This window comes from Embiotoca jacksoni, unplaced genomic scaffold, assembly GCF_022577435.1.
Source record: "Embiotoca jacksoni isolate LCO1_2020_lvr unplaced genomic scaffold, fEmbJac1.0.p SCAF_23, whole genome shotgun sequence".
Lineage (NCBI taxonomy): Eukaryota > Metazoa > Chordata > Actinopteri > Embiotocidae > Embiotoca > Embiotoca jacksoni.
Window position 1 is genome coordinate 1,437,194 of NW_027185374.1, and position 16,995 is coordinate 1,454,188.

The following is a 16,995-nucleotide window of genomic DNA, read 5'->3' on the forward strand; positions in this document are numbered from 1 at the left end:
AACACTCTGCTCAGCATAAATAGAGATATTGTGTGCACACACCTCAGTCAAGAATGTAGTGAACGGGACAGTGATTCTTTGAGTGTGGGCGAACACGCATACACATACTCACTAACATTTCCTTTGGAGCTATCGCTTTTTGCTACATCAGCAGAATCCTGCTGTGACCTTGGAAAGTGACCGTGTGTCCTCTTAGGACAACAGTCAGAGAGAAATAAAGGGGTGGTTTCTTCAATTTTGATTCTCATTTACCTTTTGGGTTATTGATGTCAGTTTTAATGCTATTTGCACATGGCTGCAATAGACCTTGTACCCGATCCAATTCAACAACATATCCTATAGCCAGAGCCAGTGTTAGTCTCCTCTTTGAACTTCATTACATACAGGATCATTTCTGTAGACCTGAGGGAAAATGGTGAGACTATAAATGATTTCACAGGTATTTGTAGGTGATGCTAGTCTACTATATTAACAGCTGAAGCAATAATTGGAGTAAAAGTTGTTAGTGACCTCATAAAATGTGCGTAGTGGCCTCAGAATAGACAAGAGCTGAGCAGTAGGGCTTTAAGAAGTCTGAATACATGAAAAGAAAAAGTATTTCTCCTACAAAATATACATAATTGTGTACCTGAAAAAAAAAAAAAATCTCCCTGTTATCCCTGTAATCATTTAGTGACCCAGCAAATGTATCTTGGGAGGCCATGGCAGGGCCGGGCCCCCAGGTTGGGACAACTACACTACAGGAAACAAAAATAGAGAGGAAAGATGAGGCGAGGTGATTCCCGCACAGAAGAGTGAATGTCGATATGAATTGTTGTTGAAACTTTACTTTCTTTCAATGATTTCAAGCATATCAGGCTACAAAGTCAGAAAAAAGAGAAAGTGAAGCGGACTCGATGAGAAACTTTGTAAGACGCAGACCAATTTGATCAAAAAATATCAAACAAATAAGATACGTTTTAAGATTACCATGACACTTTAGAAAATAGGTGTATTCACTTCACTAAAGTCTAAATCTAGAAACAAGTGGATTGATTCTGTCCAAAGGTTTCAAAACATACATATTCATAATCACCAATTTCAGTTTAAGGTTTGAATTTGGGATATATAAATCCCATATAAATGGAAGCAGTTGAAAGGTCATTTGCTCAGACAACAAAGGGTGGTGCATCAAGTTCTCACGGTGTGTGTGTGTGCGCGCATATATGTATGTGTGTGTGTGTGTGTGTGTGTAATGAATATAAGGTCAGCAAACTCTTGCTGAAGACATGAAAAGAAAAGTGGTGCAATCAAAGCATAGTTGCACATTTAGAAACTACGGTTTAATTGCACTTCTTCTTTTTTTTTTCACATCTTCAGTAAGTTTGTTGACCTTGTATTCATATTACACACCCCCACACACACAGCGGCGAGAACTTGATACACCACCCTTTGTTGTCTGAGCAAATGGCCTTTCAACTGTAACCATGGTGATAAAGCCCCAGGAGACCTGCCTGTGCATCATCGTGTCCCACTCATGTAAATCACAAGCTCCAAGGAAGTTGACAGTGCCGTCGAATGAAAGGTAAATACACCGATATGTTTAACAATATTCAAACTTTATTGGTTTAACATCAGGAAACTAAATGCAACACTAGAAAACGAGGCGAAAATCTTTTAAAGTTTGAGGGGAGTGGGGGGGAGAGGGGTGAGGAGAGGGGGGGGGGGGCAGAAAGGGCACAAAACATTTCAGGAGGCATTGTGGCACCTGCAAGTGTCTACATATGGTTGTGTGTGTGTGTGTGTGTGTGTGTGTGTGTGTGTGTGTGTGTGTGCGTCAAAGTGGGGTGAGAGAAAAGCCAAGAACTCGTACCTACAGACTGATGGCCTCCAGAAGAACAGGTAAAAGACTGTGCACTTTGCAATAAAGGCTATTATTCATCACTCTTTTGTATTAAACACTGCAAGGCTGAGTACTGATAGGAGAACCCTCCGTGAGCGAGCAAATTGGAATTCCCACTGAACAGAAAACACATCATCCAATGCAACAACTGCAAACTACAACAAAAGGTGGTGTTCAGGTCATCGTGGGGCCGTTTGCAGTATGGAGGAAATGTTGCAATAAAGAGCGTTAGAGGTCTGTGGCTGTGGTTTCAACACTACTGATGAGTTGTTTCATTACAATGAGTTGGTGGGAAGTGTCCAGGCTGCAACCAGGCTTCAGATTTGATTCACTTCAGCAGCATTTAAACTCATCCTCTTCCATGTGATTAGTCAAAATGTACTGGACACTTAAATGCTACTGAAGTGCCATCCTTAAGTACATCTAACAAACAAACATCTGAAACTAAAGTAGCCTCGTAATTGCCTGGACAACCCGTCACTATCGCAAATGCTCTGTGGGTTCGATCAAGTTAAGGCTGAGTGTGACAAAACAGACATTTAAGCAGAATACGACACAGAAAACCACTTCACAAGGGCCTGAAAGTGCTGAGTCCTATTGATATTTAATACATGTGGTATATCGTTTTACAATACAACTACATGTGGATATTAACTGAATAAGGCACTTTTCTTTAAGAGGTGCAGGGGCTGAGTTGGTAACTTGTAGGAGAAGCTGCAGGGATGCAACACGATGGACATCGGGTATCCACGGATACCGGATGTGTTTGGACACACCCCGATGTCAACATGCGATGCCGTGTTCTTAAGGAATGCAGCGAGCATGTTGAACACGGAGCGCTCTGGACGCAGCGGTTGCAGAGCAGGACCACTCAACAGCCGAGAATTAAAACTCTAGCGTCTCTTAATTTGGGCAGCGGGACATGCAGCGAGTGAGCGAATGGGTGCAGATAAGGCAGGTGTAGCCCACCCTGCCACACACAGGTCTTTGGGCTGAAGCCTACAGCCACCAGGTGACTGTAGGTTTAAAAGGCGTGTTAATGGTGAGCAGCAGAAAACACGAAATCCCAAATTATCCAAGCAAAGAAAGAAAAACAACAACATTCACTCATGAATTTCTTACCATTTGTGGTCATACAAAACAAGTGATTATTCATCCATTATCTAGTAATATTCAAGACCGAGTATTTATACAAGCTGATTCTTTTCTCTTTTTTTTTTGGCGGAACCATGAAAACATTTACAAAGGCAAAGTTAGAAAACAAAGCTTGTCAGTGCAATGCTCAATTTCCATGCCAAAACTGAGGACTTTGGCTTAATGCACAGTTTCAAAGCATCCTTTCAACCAGCATATGGGCTAATCACAAAATATCAAGTGGTTTTTAAGTTTCTGACTCCATAAGCGCAGATGCAATGAGGGGGAAAAAAAAAAAAATCACAACACCAAGCGTCCAGCATGCAATAATGAAAAAGAAAGCATTGAAACAAAACATTCCTGACACCGACAAGCCGCTACGAGCAAAATGTTCCGATAGAATACTACTTCATTTTAGCCTTTCCTTGAGTTGAAACCTAGCGGACGAACAAAAACGGGACATGACTATGTACAGGAGGGATCAACTGCAGCGTAGGGACACACAAAAAAACAACACAACAAAAAACATCACAGTTAGCAGCTAGCTAATTAGAGCAATTAACATGAGCTTTAGCACAGCCACCTAGTTGTTGCAATTCTGCACTTCATTCACATGGCAAAGTCAGACATGAGAGGTGCAATGCTCATTTGAAAAAAAAAAAAAAAAAAACAGCACACACTCCCTCCGATACTCGTTTTTAAATCAAGCCCATCATTCTTCAAAAAAAACAAATTTAAAAAAAAAAAAGGTACTCCCCGGTTTGTTGCATCTATAACCGCATCGTTTATGAAATTCAAACTAATCCACGAATCGGATCAGAAACATGAACAGGAAAACGGGTGGAAATTTGAGGGCCGTTTTAGATGCTACGAAATCGAGGGTACCTTCAAATTATTCACACTACAAAAGTCACCAGTGAGAGAACCGTGGGGTTCATGCACTGAATATAGTCCTCTGCTGTACCGACTGCAAAAAAAAGTCTCAACTGATCAAGGCCCTCGAGTGATATCTATCTACTGTATTCTTCAACAATAAAAGGCTCTTCAGTCCAGCTGGGATACTCCGGTTCTCACCAATATCAGCGCCGCGATACCGTTCCTGTCTCACAAATGTAAACTAATGACAACACCCGGGCCTCAAGCAAGAACCAAAGACTCACCCTCATCCTTTTCTCTCGAAGTAATACTGGACATTAAAGGCACTTCACTGCTCTCACTGTCCACATCAAGAAAGGTGCATACCATTTCTTTTCTTCTTTTTTTTTTTTTAAATCTCCCCATTCTCTATTTTATATATCATTTAAACAATTATTCATATTTCTGAAATATTCTACAATCATTCATTTTGACCTCTTTTGGCCAACTCTGCATTAGCAACCCGAGTGAGTAAGATCTAATGTCAGTAAAGAACAGGAATAACAGCTGGGAGATTAATGGCTATGAAATGAATTCTATGCATGATTTATTGCATTGAGCTGCACGACTGGCAGCTGTTTTGAAATTTTTTAACATCTTGTATTGGGTGAAAAACTTCCCCAGAAGAATTCAACAGCAGAAAACGTACCGCACTCCTAAATGGTGTAGGGAGACGGCCATCAAAATAAGACTTTTGTTTTAGTCTGACATCAGATGATTGAGTGTTGCTTTCATTCACTTGTAAGTAACCTCACCTATTTTACATCATCTGTCAGCATGTATACATGACACAGCTGTGGGGGAGGGAACCCACAGTTTAATAGGCTAAAAGCAAAACTGAATCATCACAACTGTCATGTTTAAGCATGAACTCAAACAGTGTTTCCAAATCAAGATTTTTTTTTTATTTAAATAAATGCTGTAAATGCTGCCACTTTTCAGCGTTACCACACCAAAGCATCAGCAGGACAGCTTCTCTCTGTACATGACTAACTCCAACTCTCGTTATTTAATTGCGGCAGGCATTAGGAGAGGAGCTGTAAATAACACATGCCCCCTCAGTTTGCTGTAAAACAGTCTTTGCAGAATGACTAACGGCAAGATGGAGGGGGGGAGTAGCTACTAGATGATGTAATCCATATGCTCAAGGCCTTAATGCCTCGTCACCAGAGCTCTGTTTAGTTGTACAAGTTGGTGTGACGTGAATGATCATACGTACAGGCATGCGTGGGCGCCTTAATACAGATTACAACGGCAGCACTAACGCAGGACAAAAACCACAAGTGGCACAAAGATCAAAACCTGCTTGAAAACACTGTTTGAGTCGGTCCTGATGAGTGCGTGCTGAGTGGGGGAGGGGGGGGGGGCTCTCTGGTCAAATGATTTGGATCCTAAAGCGCAACCACTTCAAAGGGTGTGGTAATTGCGGTCTTTGGACTTGCAGAATTTGTAGAGGAAGAAGATCACGGCCTGCAGGCCCAGGACCAGCACGATTCCACCGATGAAGCTTGCGGCATCAAACGTCGAGTTCTTGTGCGGGGGGACTGATGTGGGCTGTGGCGAGCTGGGTCCAACTTGGGAGTGCAAAAGAAAATGGAGATCGGTTACATTAGGAGGACAGATGTTATAAAAAAAAAAAAAAAAAAAAAAAAAAAATCTCCCATCATAATGTGAGACTTACCTGTAGAAGATGACGGAGCTGCAGAGGTGATGTTGGCACTGCTAGTCGGTGAAACGGTGGAATTAAATGTTGAATTGCCTGTAGTGGGGTCACAGGAAGAACACATCCATTAGCCGTTACACTGCTAAAGTTATGAGAGTTGTTTGAAGTTGAAATCCTTAAGATTGTATTCCTGGTTGATTTGGTTTCACCTGTTGTTACTTGTTTGAGACTACGGCTACACTTTGTCAGAGGTGCACGTAAATAGTATCACGTGTTGAAAGTAGCTTGACCATAACATTAAAAATACTGCTCACAAGTTAATGACCTAATAGTCCAGGAATATAGTATATAGTTTGAATATAGGAGTTATAATTGTTAATTGAGTATTTTTCCATTGTAGTGTTGCTAGTTTTACTAAAGTTATCACTGGGTAAACGCAGAGCTTTTTATTCGCAGTATCTTCATACATCTCTGCTACAATGTAAAGAGAGTGAACAGTAACATCAAGGCTGTAATGATGCCGCATCATCTCCTGTGAATTTCTACTGCAGGTAAAAGACAATCTGTAGCTGGTGCAGGACTCTGCTACTAAGAGGAAAAGCTCCTCCACAGAGAGTTCATTACAGAATATAAACACACTGACTGGCTTTTGCTGAAAAACACGGAGCATAAAATACTAAAATTGTGTCAGATTCAAGCAAAACTTGTAAGTATTATAACTTTCAGGGGATGTCAAATCGATTGAGCCCATTTCAGACCGGACATCAGCAGGGAGCAGCTGCGGTTTTCAGGGATCGGTTACCTGTGGTGCTGCCGTTAGAGGTGGTGACGGTGGTGACAGTGGTGACAGCAGGGGTAGTGGGAGAAGTCGTAGAAGCGGAGACATTTGTAGGCGTGACGGAAGAGCTTTTAAAAGCTGAACAGGGAACCAACAACAGGACAGAGCATAAAGGGGAAAGCAAGAGAGACCCACCACACAACAAGGTTAGGTTCCAGAAATAAAACAGATCATCATTTCTCTTCAGCAGGTTAAAATCACACTCAACATGTAGCCAGGTCTTTTGGACACAAGACAGATTAGAGAAGGAGTCATATAAAAAGGTTATTTGCACACAGATATTTTAAACAACTGAAGTTAAACATACCCGAGCAGCTGGCGTTGCTGCAGGTTTCATTTTCTCCAACAAGAGTCACATTGCGACAGCTAGCAGGAGCTGAAAGATACGAAAGAACTGTCAAGTCATGTGAAGCATAAATCAGACATTTAATGAAGTGCAGTCAAGCAGTTCAAATAGTGTCAGCAAGAACAAAAGCACTTTGTTTGTTTTCCAAGTTCAATCCTAAACATTAGTTCGTTATCTCATTGAAGTCATATCATATCGCCATAAGCAGCATCATCAATGAGCATCCAAAACAAGCCAACTTCAGCAATATCGATTCAAAACCGACCCGTTCTGAATCGTAATATGTTTGTATAGAACACAGCTACACCTGAAAATATGTGCACACGAATAGTTAAGCAACATGAAAAACATTGAAAAATAGTGGAACAAAAGTATAAAGTATCAAAAAAGAGATAATGAAGTGAAATACAAACATAAAATAATGCTGTTAAATAAAAGAAATACGTCAATTTACCTTCTTACATCCCATCATGTATTCATGAGTAATACATTTGTTTGTTTTGGTGTATTCAGTTTGAGTCATTGCTTGATCAAGGTGGATTCTATTTTATTGTGTCGTCTGATTACTTATTAACCATCACAGCAGGGGACTTTGCCCCGTCATGAAGTCTCATCTGTCCCGAATACTTTGATGACGAGTAACGATTTCATTTTAGTCATTTACTAAATTATGTACGACAATTTTACTGATTTACAGACGTTACGATCAACTACAGCAAGAGGAAAGTCCGTAAACTTAATCAATCAGTGGCTTCTATGGAACAACTTCGTCTGTGTCAGTGACGAGAATGAGTCACGGCTGTCGGCACCTTGTGACTACAGACTCTTCACGCCCAGTTTACTGCTGCTGTTCAGCCCAAACCGCCAACCGTTTATGAAACGCTTTAACAGACATCCACACAAGAAATACTTCTCGGTAATGACTTGATCAATTTTGTACACGTCTCAGGTTTTCTAATATTAAGAAACCTAAACAGTTTTGTTTTTTGTATGTTTTAGGGTAAACTAGGGATTCTAAATTTGTGGTCAAATTAAACAGAATTGTAAAACCATATTGCATATTAGTGCTGATAGTTTTTCTGCCATAAATGACTAGTTCTTGCTTCTCAAATGTTAGAATTTAATACACTATATTAAAAATAACTCCGTATTTGACCGTTTGATTAAAAAAAAAAAAAAAAAAAAAGGAAAACATTTCAAAAAGTCACAATACAATAACCATTTTCTCTACGTTCAGACATGTAAAAAAAAAAAAAAAAAAAAAAAAAGACAAACAGAAAGGAGATTATGCGGCAACGGGGGAAAACAAAACAACCTTGTTTATATCCCCATTGCTGATGCAACAACAACGAGAACTTTACTTCGTGACTTCTTGGCAGCCCCCAAAAAAATGCTTGGAGTTCTCCAAACTTTGAACTTATTCAATATTTTTACAATATAAAAATACTGCCGCGGCACAACAATCCAGCAAGGCCGCACTTTGACTTCACGTGTCTCAGATCCCTGGAATAATATTTTACAAGTCCTGAAACTAAACATCTCTTAATACAGAAGTGGGAAACACATTAAAAGACCTTTGACCTCAGTTTTCTGAGAAAATCTTTAAACATACTTGTGAATTATTAGCTTGTATACAGGAACATCATAAAGGGAACTATTCTACTTCCTCTGGTGCATCTTGTGCGGTAAAACACTTTTCCTGTTTGTTGTACAATAATCCAGAGAGACCACACCAAATGACTTCCACCAGACGTCTGACAATAAATAACAGATAAATCAATGTTAAAACCAAGTAGGTCTGCAGTAATTGTTGAATGCATCTTTTGACGGTCTTCAAATAACGTCAAATAATTACTCATTAAGCTTCAGTTACATTTTTCTGGTCCTTGTATCAGGTTATGCATCTTTGCACACAAACCACGACCCAACGTCTGATCTGATATAATTACAAGCTTGAAAGATGCTAAGTTTCTATTGAGACCGTGTCACTTCGCCGTTGGTTCACTGATGTGATTATTGAGGTATTTGGTAGCTCGTTGTTAGGTCTCCGTTGGTGTCACAACCTTTTGTTTTCAGCATTTTTCTCATTGTCCATCCTGCTGCATTAAACATGTTCACGGTTTCATTATAATTGATCAGGAAAGAAAAAAGAAATGGCCTCAAGTCAAAATATAAATGTGGTGATCTAATGACTCGGCATTTCTAACGGATTTCATGACTGGCTGCCATATTTTTCACACCGTTTGTGTGACCCGACTAAGCATGTTGAACTATGTGGTAGGGTTGTTTTTTTTGTTTTTTTTTCCCACCCTCAAACAGGTCAGAGGGTTGTTATCTCGCAGGCAGCTGTGAACTGCAAGACTCACTCTGACCCTTTTCCAGGATGGTGACATTATCGTCACCATGCAGTACATCCACAGCTTTCTTAAGCAAGGAGCGTCTGTGAATGACTCACGGGCCTCGAACTCACCACAGAAAGCAGCCACAGAGTTAAAAGCACTCAAGTTTCAGCTCCGACTACAGCCTGTATTTGATGGCGAAACAGAGCTCGCATGTACACGTGTAATGTTTTTGAGCGTTAAAACACTCGGCAGCTGGGAAATGTGCTTCTGACGCCAGAGGCTTGTTTACACAAAATCCCTAAACCAAATATAAATCTGGTAATGACAATGTGGTAGGCGTTCACTGGTCTTCACAGCAGCATGGTTACGCAGGGTTTCAGAAAGAGGAGAAGAAAAAAAAAAGAAAAGCCACCTCCACTGGCCAGAGCTGAACTTTGTTTTTTGGCCAGTTCATTTCCAAAAAGCGATTCTTTCTCGAGTTTGTGAAAGCTTTTGCTGTCAACTTATTTGGTGTGTGTGTGTGTGTGTGTGTGTGTGGTAAACAGTCAGTATTCTTCAGCAGTGTAACGCCTGCCTTTATGCCATGTAGCAGGCTCGTGTGACTTGTTTGTTCTTGTGAAAGGAGAGTCAAAGTAAAAGAGACACATTCTCCAGCAATCCTTGTATAAATGAGGGGGAAATAGCTGCTAATCCAATCTTTTGCAAGTTAAAACACATTTTATAGATTCAAATTAATCAAAATGACCACAAACTTAGTGGGTGACTCATTGTTGATATATTTGTTTTAGATTGGTTAGATTAGATGGTTTTTTTGTGCATACAATGTAATCGTAAACCCAGACAGGTTTCTCTCTCTGGAAATACAACGAACCAACCTATCCAGTCAGACATGACTCTGAAAACAGGTACACAATTGCCATCATGCCTTTGCTTTTCAAGCACTCAATGAAGCATTTAAGTAATGTAACATTTAAGGGCCACGAAGCATTGAGAAACAAAGCAGGAGGATCACCAAATCTCAAAATAGTCTCCCCTGGGGAGAATCAGCACTTCTCATTGGTGAAGCTGTCAAACAGGTCAACTCCCTGGAGGGTTAGCACACCTGTGCCTCTTCTCGTCCTAAATTTAACCGTCACAGGAGCTTAGTTTACCAAATTTGGATTTGCAACCTGTGACACAGTTGAGATTACATAATTAGTATCTTCCATTATTTGAGCATAAAGGGAACTGAAATTTAAGTCTAGATCTTTGTATTCTCTTGTCGTAAACTGCACCCGAATCATAAATTGAGAACAACCTATCTGCACTCTTTCCTCTCACTTGTGCCCCTATCTTCTCCTTCCTTCAGTTTCTCTGCATGAGGATAATGCAGGCTTCCTGTTACACATCCCCTCGCTTCCTCTCCTGGTCATCATCTTCAATCACCAGAGACCTGTCCAGGCTACGGCCCTCTATGGTGATATGGACAATGTTAGCCAGAGGCCCTTCACTCATGGGGACTTTTGTTTACACTGAACGTTCAGCCACAAGTGTGCTTTCAAGCCAACAAACACACAAGTTTAATTACACAATTTTAGTCATGTCTGTTGACTGAACTCTGGTTTAAAAAAAAAGGAGAAAAAGAAGAAAAAAGCTGCAACTTTAAGCTCTAAGATCATGCCAACTGATTTCCGCTTTAACGATTAAGAACTGTAACCTTATTTCCTGACACTGATAACAGCATGAAAACAAGCAGCTCCTCTCCTCCCCCGAACCCTGCAGTGAATAGAGCCGTTGGTTGGCTCACAAAACAATCAGTCGTGCAGTTTTGCAAGTCCTTTTAACTTAATAATGCACATTTCTAAATCACAACCAGCAGACCTCCACATTGCTCACTGCCCCTCTGTAGCACAGAGGTCTGAGATTTCGCATCTTTAGTGTTCAGGTTTAGACATATTTGTATTAAAACGATGAAATTACAGAAAAGTAGTACAGAGATGTACAAATTGTACCAGATTTGTAAGTTTAAAACATTCAAAAACTAACTAAACTTATCAACAGCATGTAATAAAAACAGCATTTTGAAGTTATGTCAATTACTGAAGTCAGTGTGCTAACCAGCTCGGTCTGTCCTGTCAGGTAATACCATCATGCGCCTCAAGGAGTGATACTGAGTCACCGCAGAGTTCAGTCTGCCTTCAGCCCAACATGAAGAAGAGGTCAACTTAACCACGTGGTAAAAGTGAACGGAAACACAACGATAGCAAAACAGAAGAAAAACAACAGTTGAGGTTTGTGTTGCTATTGGCGGAAAAAAAAAATGAATGAAGTTTGATGTTGAACTCTCGACCTATTTCCAAGACCGGATAGCAAACAGCAGTTAATGCCAACAGTGGCTATATAGCGATAACTTCTAAAAAGGTAGCCAACTGTGCAGTGATGCCAATATGCCAAGTTGCTGTTAGTTATAATGCAGTTCAGACCGGTTTAGTTAAATTATCTGGTTATTTAGCTCTTACAACCTGAAGCAACTTATAAGCAATTTATAATGCAAACAAAGCAGGTTTTCTGACCTTTTTTGATCCGATTCAAAATGGATTTTGACAACAACAAAAAAACATAGCGAAGAAACAACCCAAATGAAGTCGATGTACGGTTTTGCTGTGGCTTTTTTCACCACTACTGGTTCAATAAAGTCTAACTTTACAATAATCAGTTGTAGAAAAGAAAAAAAAAGACGATTAAAACCAGACTACGGGGAGACTCGACGCTACAATGACTCATCACCTCTTAACATGCAAAGACGCTTTACAATAGGGGACCAAAAGCTGACTGCGCTTCACCTTTAAATGGCCAAAAGAGAAAACAACCTCATTAACCAACTGCAATGAACTTACAGTGGTAAGAAATAAGAGCACAGCTTTGGCCTGTGCCTTTAATTTACTCCCAAACCAGCCTGGACAAGATGCACAGTGTTGGCCAGCATGGCCTCAAGACCATGACACCACTTCAGGGAAGTTGGGATGACCTAATCTTGCATTCACCACCACACATTCCCTCCATACTCAGGAATCACACGTTGGATCAGCTCAGCGATCAATCCAGGCCACACAAAGACCAACCTGTGCCAGTTGCTCCACAACCTGCAAGCACAGCTAGGACAGATACTCACATGTTGTGCAGTTAACCCACTGGCACTCAGTCGTGGCATCGCAGGCAGCACATGACAGAGAGGTACATCCATCTGGAAAAGAAATCACAATGAGTTGAGGTGGATTGTAAACAAACAAACAAAAAAAAGGTAACACAAACAAAGCAGGGAATCACAAAATATATCCTAAAAATGTGGCACGACAGAGGCGGAAGGCTGTTGCGTAATAAACTCCTCCGCGCCCGGATACCTGTCCAGCTGGATACCAGACCATCTGGGGTACAACGGTCCCGTTTCAGCCTCTCAAGTCACAAGAGCACCAACGTTACACCATATATATATATATTAAAAAAAAAAAAGGAGTAATTCCAGGTCACGCAGCCTTTTAGCGGGCTGAAGTGTGATCTGGTTCTGGTTCTGGTTCTGGTTCCGACGAGTCCCACTTGGCTCAGCGTGGAAATAACGCGGACAAGTTGCCAAACAGGAAGATCATATTTTCCGTAGAGCAGAAAAAAAAAGAAAAGAAAAAGAAAAGGAGAGAGAGTACGTAACAACTATCAAATGAAGAAACGTCGCAGGTGATGATGGGCCTGCTGTGAGCGCGACTGGACACGCGTGTGCGCGCACACACACACACACACACACACACACACACACACACAGGTAAAAGCCCGTTCACCGGGGAGGTCGAGCTTCAGGAAGGCTCAGCGGACAGCGGACAGCTCGGCGACGAGAGGACGCAAAAACTTACCTGAGTCCGGAGCAGCTGCCGCCGCGCCGAGCAGAGCCAGAGTCGCGGCGAAGAACACCAGCTTCGAGTCCATGACTGCGGCCTACTCACTGCTCAGCCTGCTCGCACTGGGGAGACGGATCTGCTCGGGACACGTCGAGAAACGAGACTCCGGAGATGTTCCGCGGCTCCGTCTTGTGTTTCTGGTGTTTCTGGCGGCTGCTGCTGCTGCTGCTGCTCGCTAGCTCGACACTTCCTACTCGACAGGTCATGTGGTGCTTCTTACTGCAAACACGTCAAAGGCAGGAAATAGAGAGGGGGGGGGGGGAGGAGGAGGAGGAGGGGGGGGCCTTATCAATGACGCGCACCGAGCGGCGCGAGGTGTCACTTCTGATTGGCTTGACGCGCCGCTCGAGATTACCTGATAAAAGCACACCTGTGACCATCGGAGGGAGAAGTAGTTCACTTTTAGTCAAAGTAAAACACTCCTTTAAAACAATATCATCAGCTGTAGGTGACTTTTATCATTAGATTATTAATACTGAGGCGTTAGTCAGCATGACTACAGGTGGAGCTGCTGCAGGTGGAGCTGCTGCTGCAGGTGGAGCTGCTTAATATCCAGTTTCATGAACAGGGACAGCAGATAAATCTGAGGGGTCATCAAAGGATTCGAGGAAAGATCTGGAAAGTCTTGTTTTTTGGGTTTTTTTTTTTTTTTTCTCTCATCTTCAACATGAACTTCGATTTTCGGTGAGATGTTGGATCATTTGAACAATTTTTGAAATAAACCCATGTGAGTACTTTTACTGGAAAAAAAAAATCTCAGATATATAAATCAACGGAGAAATTTTAAACGTGATCCTGATGACGCACAACTTTATGGAAGACGTCGGAAGCCAAAAAGGTTGGAAACCTTTGGTATTGTATTTTAAAATAGTGTAATATTATCCCTTGTGTCATCTTTAAAGTAACTGAAGCCGTCAAATAAATGTAGTGGAATGGAAAGTACAGTATTACAGTTGCACAGTGTCCAAACGATAAGGCCTCCCCATGACTTCAGAAATGAATATTAATGATACGAATCTAATAAAATAGCCTCCACAAGGCAGAACCCCTCCTTAGGCCCAGTTTTACTTTGACTACAGCAAAATATATTAGTCTGGTTATGTTCATATTTTGGAAAATTAAAACTATTTACTCATGAAGTGTGTCAACAGCTTGCCTTTATCTCGTTCTCAGCTTCTCTGTTTTAAATGTACTTTATTGACATGACGGGGGATAAGCATGTTTCCCACACATGCGAACATAAACCTGTAATCCCATGAAAAGATCGTGTGTGTGTGTGAACACCAAGTCAACCTACAGGTATATCTCGTGTTTATTTTACTGCATCAAAAACGTATAAAAAGGGAGTAATGAGGAGCTATACTTTGAACACTCCGCAGGCTGTAACTTTACATTCATACTTGGGTCTTTCCATGTAAGTTGGGGCCTCTTCCAATCTCCTCAGGATGTCGACACCCTCAACCATTTGACTTGAGAGAGAGAGAAAAGAAAAAAAAAAGACTTTAGGCTTCATCAAAACTGTGCGGAAGAGGATATGCAGAAATTAAATATGTATCTTTCAAGTCAGGGTAGTAATACAAACCCAAAGGCAACATAGGTCCTGTCCATCCAGGGCGTTGGCTCCAGGGTAATGTAGAACTGGGATCCGTTGCTGTGGGGACCTTTATTGGCCATTCCCAGAGTGCCCCGCTTCGAGTGGGAAACGGCGAAACTCTCATCTGAAAGGGGGACGAACACACAATGTAGAGGAAGCACAAGTAAAATCTTCTAACATACAACCCAGTGCAACCTGTTCTGATCATAATACTGAGGATGTCCAGAGATTCTGTTTCTATCGCTATACCTTCAAAAGTCGGTCCATAGATTGACTCGCCTCCATTACCCTCACTCCCTGGAGAAATGTCTGCAAAAGAGGTACTTTTATAATTATATAGTTTATAGTTATAATGGCACTCAGTGAGACTATAAAAACTGATTTCAAGATATTTGATCTATGTTCTCTGAGAACAAAAAATGTGAATAGGTGTTTGAATTTAAATGAACATACAGTACCTCCACCTTGCACCCAGCCGTTGGGCACGATCCGATGAAAGAGAGAGCCCTCGTAGCAGAGCAGGAGGCCACTCTCGGACTCTCCTCGCTCTCCCGTACACAGAGCCTCGAAGTTCCTTGATGTCTTTGGATACACGTCGGAGAACAGCTGAGAAGAGGAAACGCAATGCGCTCTCATCACATGTTGCTCCGCAGTCTGTTTTCTTATATCGGCAGTTTGAGCAACATCCGGTGTCGGGTCACCTCTGGTTACGGAGGATGGTTTGAAAAGTTGCAGGGTTGAGGTGACGCCAGCGGACCAGACAGACAACCTGAAAATACATGTAGGACCCTGTGCTTTGTGTTTAGTGTTGCCTCACCTCAAACAATATCCTCCCCACTGCTTCTCCTGCTATCGCGATGTCCATGAAGACAAACTGATGCTGCAATGAAAGGGCAGAAGTGTGTATTTTTTTTTTAAATATATATTCTAATGTTGCAAAGTAGAACAAGTTAAATAAATGATCAATTTTGAAAGAGTCTATTATATTATATTATATTAAAAAGCCTGGTGCTTTACAAAGCTTTACAAATAATGAATTCATCCTCTATGTGTTACTTGTGTGTCTGCGGCGTTGACTTGCCCCAGTTTTCTGGAGGTGTCTGTTGTAGCAGTCCTCAGCGAGAGCCGGATCGAAATTTTGCGACTCGGAAAGAACGAAAGTCCACTGATCCCGGGCCCAGCCGGCGAGATCCTTCTCATCACCGAGCAGACGGCCGTTAAGAAAGCACATCAGGCCGCTGGAGTAACACCACACGTCACCACGCAGCTCCTGGAATCACAGATTTGGGACAACGGGCGGAGCTGCAGCAGGACTTCGCGGAGCAGACGGAGAGCATCGCAAACCCGCTGCTCATCCACCCGCGTTATTTATAATTATTATTCCACTATGTTTACTTGATAGCTTTAGTTCACGGGTAAGAGTACACAAATCAAAATCTATATTCTTTATAAACCAATGCAATTTTATAGATTGGTTACACAATATAAAAGACCAAAGGAACCAGAAAGAAATTCAACTTTAAGAAGCTGGAATCAGAGAATCAGAGAATCAGAGACACGTCTCAATTAATTTTGTCGAGCTTGTTAGAGGACGACACCTTCAGCTTTTCTCACCGTATCTGTGACGAGCGTCAACCACCACAGCAACCACTGTAACTGACTAAATCCCCTTCTGGGTGTTGAGGAAGGTTTTTCGGGGATTACACTTCACCTTTGTTGAAGTATCTGAACTATTCTTCTGCTCCTAATATAAAACTTCGTGCAGCAGTCGCCACAGTTTTGCTGTCTGTAATTGACGACCTACCATTTTCTTGTTGTACAGATATGTGTGCCAGTCGAATTCAAGAAGTGGCAGAACTTCTGGATCCAGAAAGGCCTCGGGAAACATCTGCTTTAGTCCCTGCAAATGAATTTATCAGCAGACACAAACAAGGTGTAGTTAAGGTCAAAGTAAACCAATCGCGTTGCGTGCAACTAACAGAAACAAACAGATTACCTCGGCAATACTTTTGGCAACATGGAAATTAGAGTCTTTAATCAAGCCGACAATTTCCAGGTGCATGTTTGAGCCCATGACTGACAGTACAAAAGTTTTGAAGAAGTGAACAGACATCTGGTAAACAAGAGTCTTGTAGCCATAGCAACGAGGATTTGAAGGCGCTTAAATGTGACGTAAGACGCAACGAGCGGCCTTCGGCCCACTTCGTAAAGAGAGTTTCCTTTCGTGTCACCTTGTTTATTTAAAATCTTGTTTATCTGCGGGTGTAAAGTGTTTAAATCGCCAGAGAGGAAGCCCAACGACGAAAACTACACGCAGTTTAATTGTCCAAATTTAATTCGCGTCCAACGCGGAGA

At 41.6% G+C, this 16,995-nt stretch overlaps 2 protein-coding genes across 2 annotated transcripts; both read right to left on the reverse strand.

Moving 5' to 3' along the window:
* Positions 1 to 1,579: 1,579 nt before the first annotated feature.
* Positions 1,580 to 13,164, reverse strand: cd164 (CD164 molecule, sialomucin). The gene is made up of 6 exons (XM_069158163.1): positions 13,002 to 13,164; positions 12,272 to 12,343; positions 6,740 to 6,808; positions 6,397 to 6,510; positions 5,613 to 5,690; positions 1,580 to 5,505 (listed from the first exon to the last, which is right to left on the reverse strand). The coding sequence occupies exons 1-6, from the start codon at positions 13,072 to 13,074 to the stop codon at positions 5,339 to 5,341; spliced, it is 573 nt and encodes a 190-aa protein (XP_069014264.1). The 5' UTR covers positions 13,075 to 13,164; the 3' UTR covers positions 1,580 to 5,338.
* A 1,189-nt stretch (positions 13,165 to 14,353) lies between these two features.
* Positions 14,354 to 16,959, reverse strand: ppil6 (peptidylprolyl isomerase (cyclophilin)-like 6). Its single transcript, XM_069158162.1, has 8 exons — positions 16,637 to 16,959; positions 16,445 to 16,540; positions 15,722 to 15,910; positions 15,458 to 15,520; positions 15,099 to 15,246; positions 14,890 to 14,949; positions 14,629 to 14,764; positions 14,354 to 14,515 (listed from the first exon to the last, which is right to left on the reverse strand). The coding sequence occupies exons 1-8, from the start codon at positions 16,751 to 16,753 to the stop codon at positions 14,404 to 14,406; spliced, it is 921 nt and encodes a 306-aa protein (XP_069014263.1). The 5' UTR covers positions 16,754 to 16,959; the 3' UTR covers positions 14,354 to 14,403.
* Positions 16,960 to 16,995: the final 36 nt, after the last annotated feature.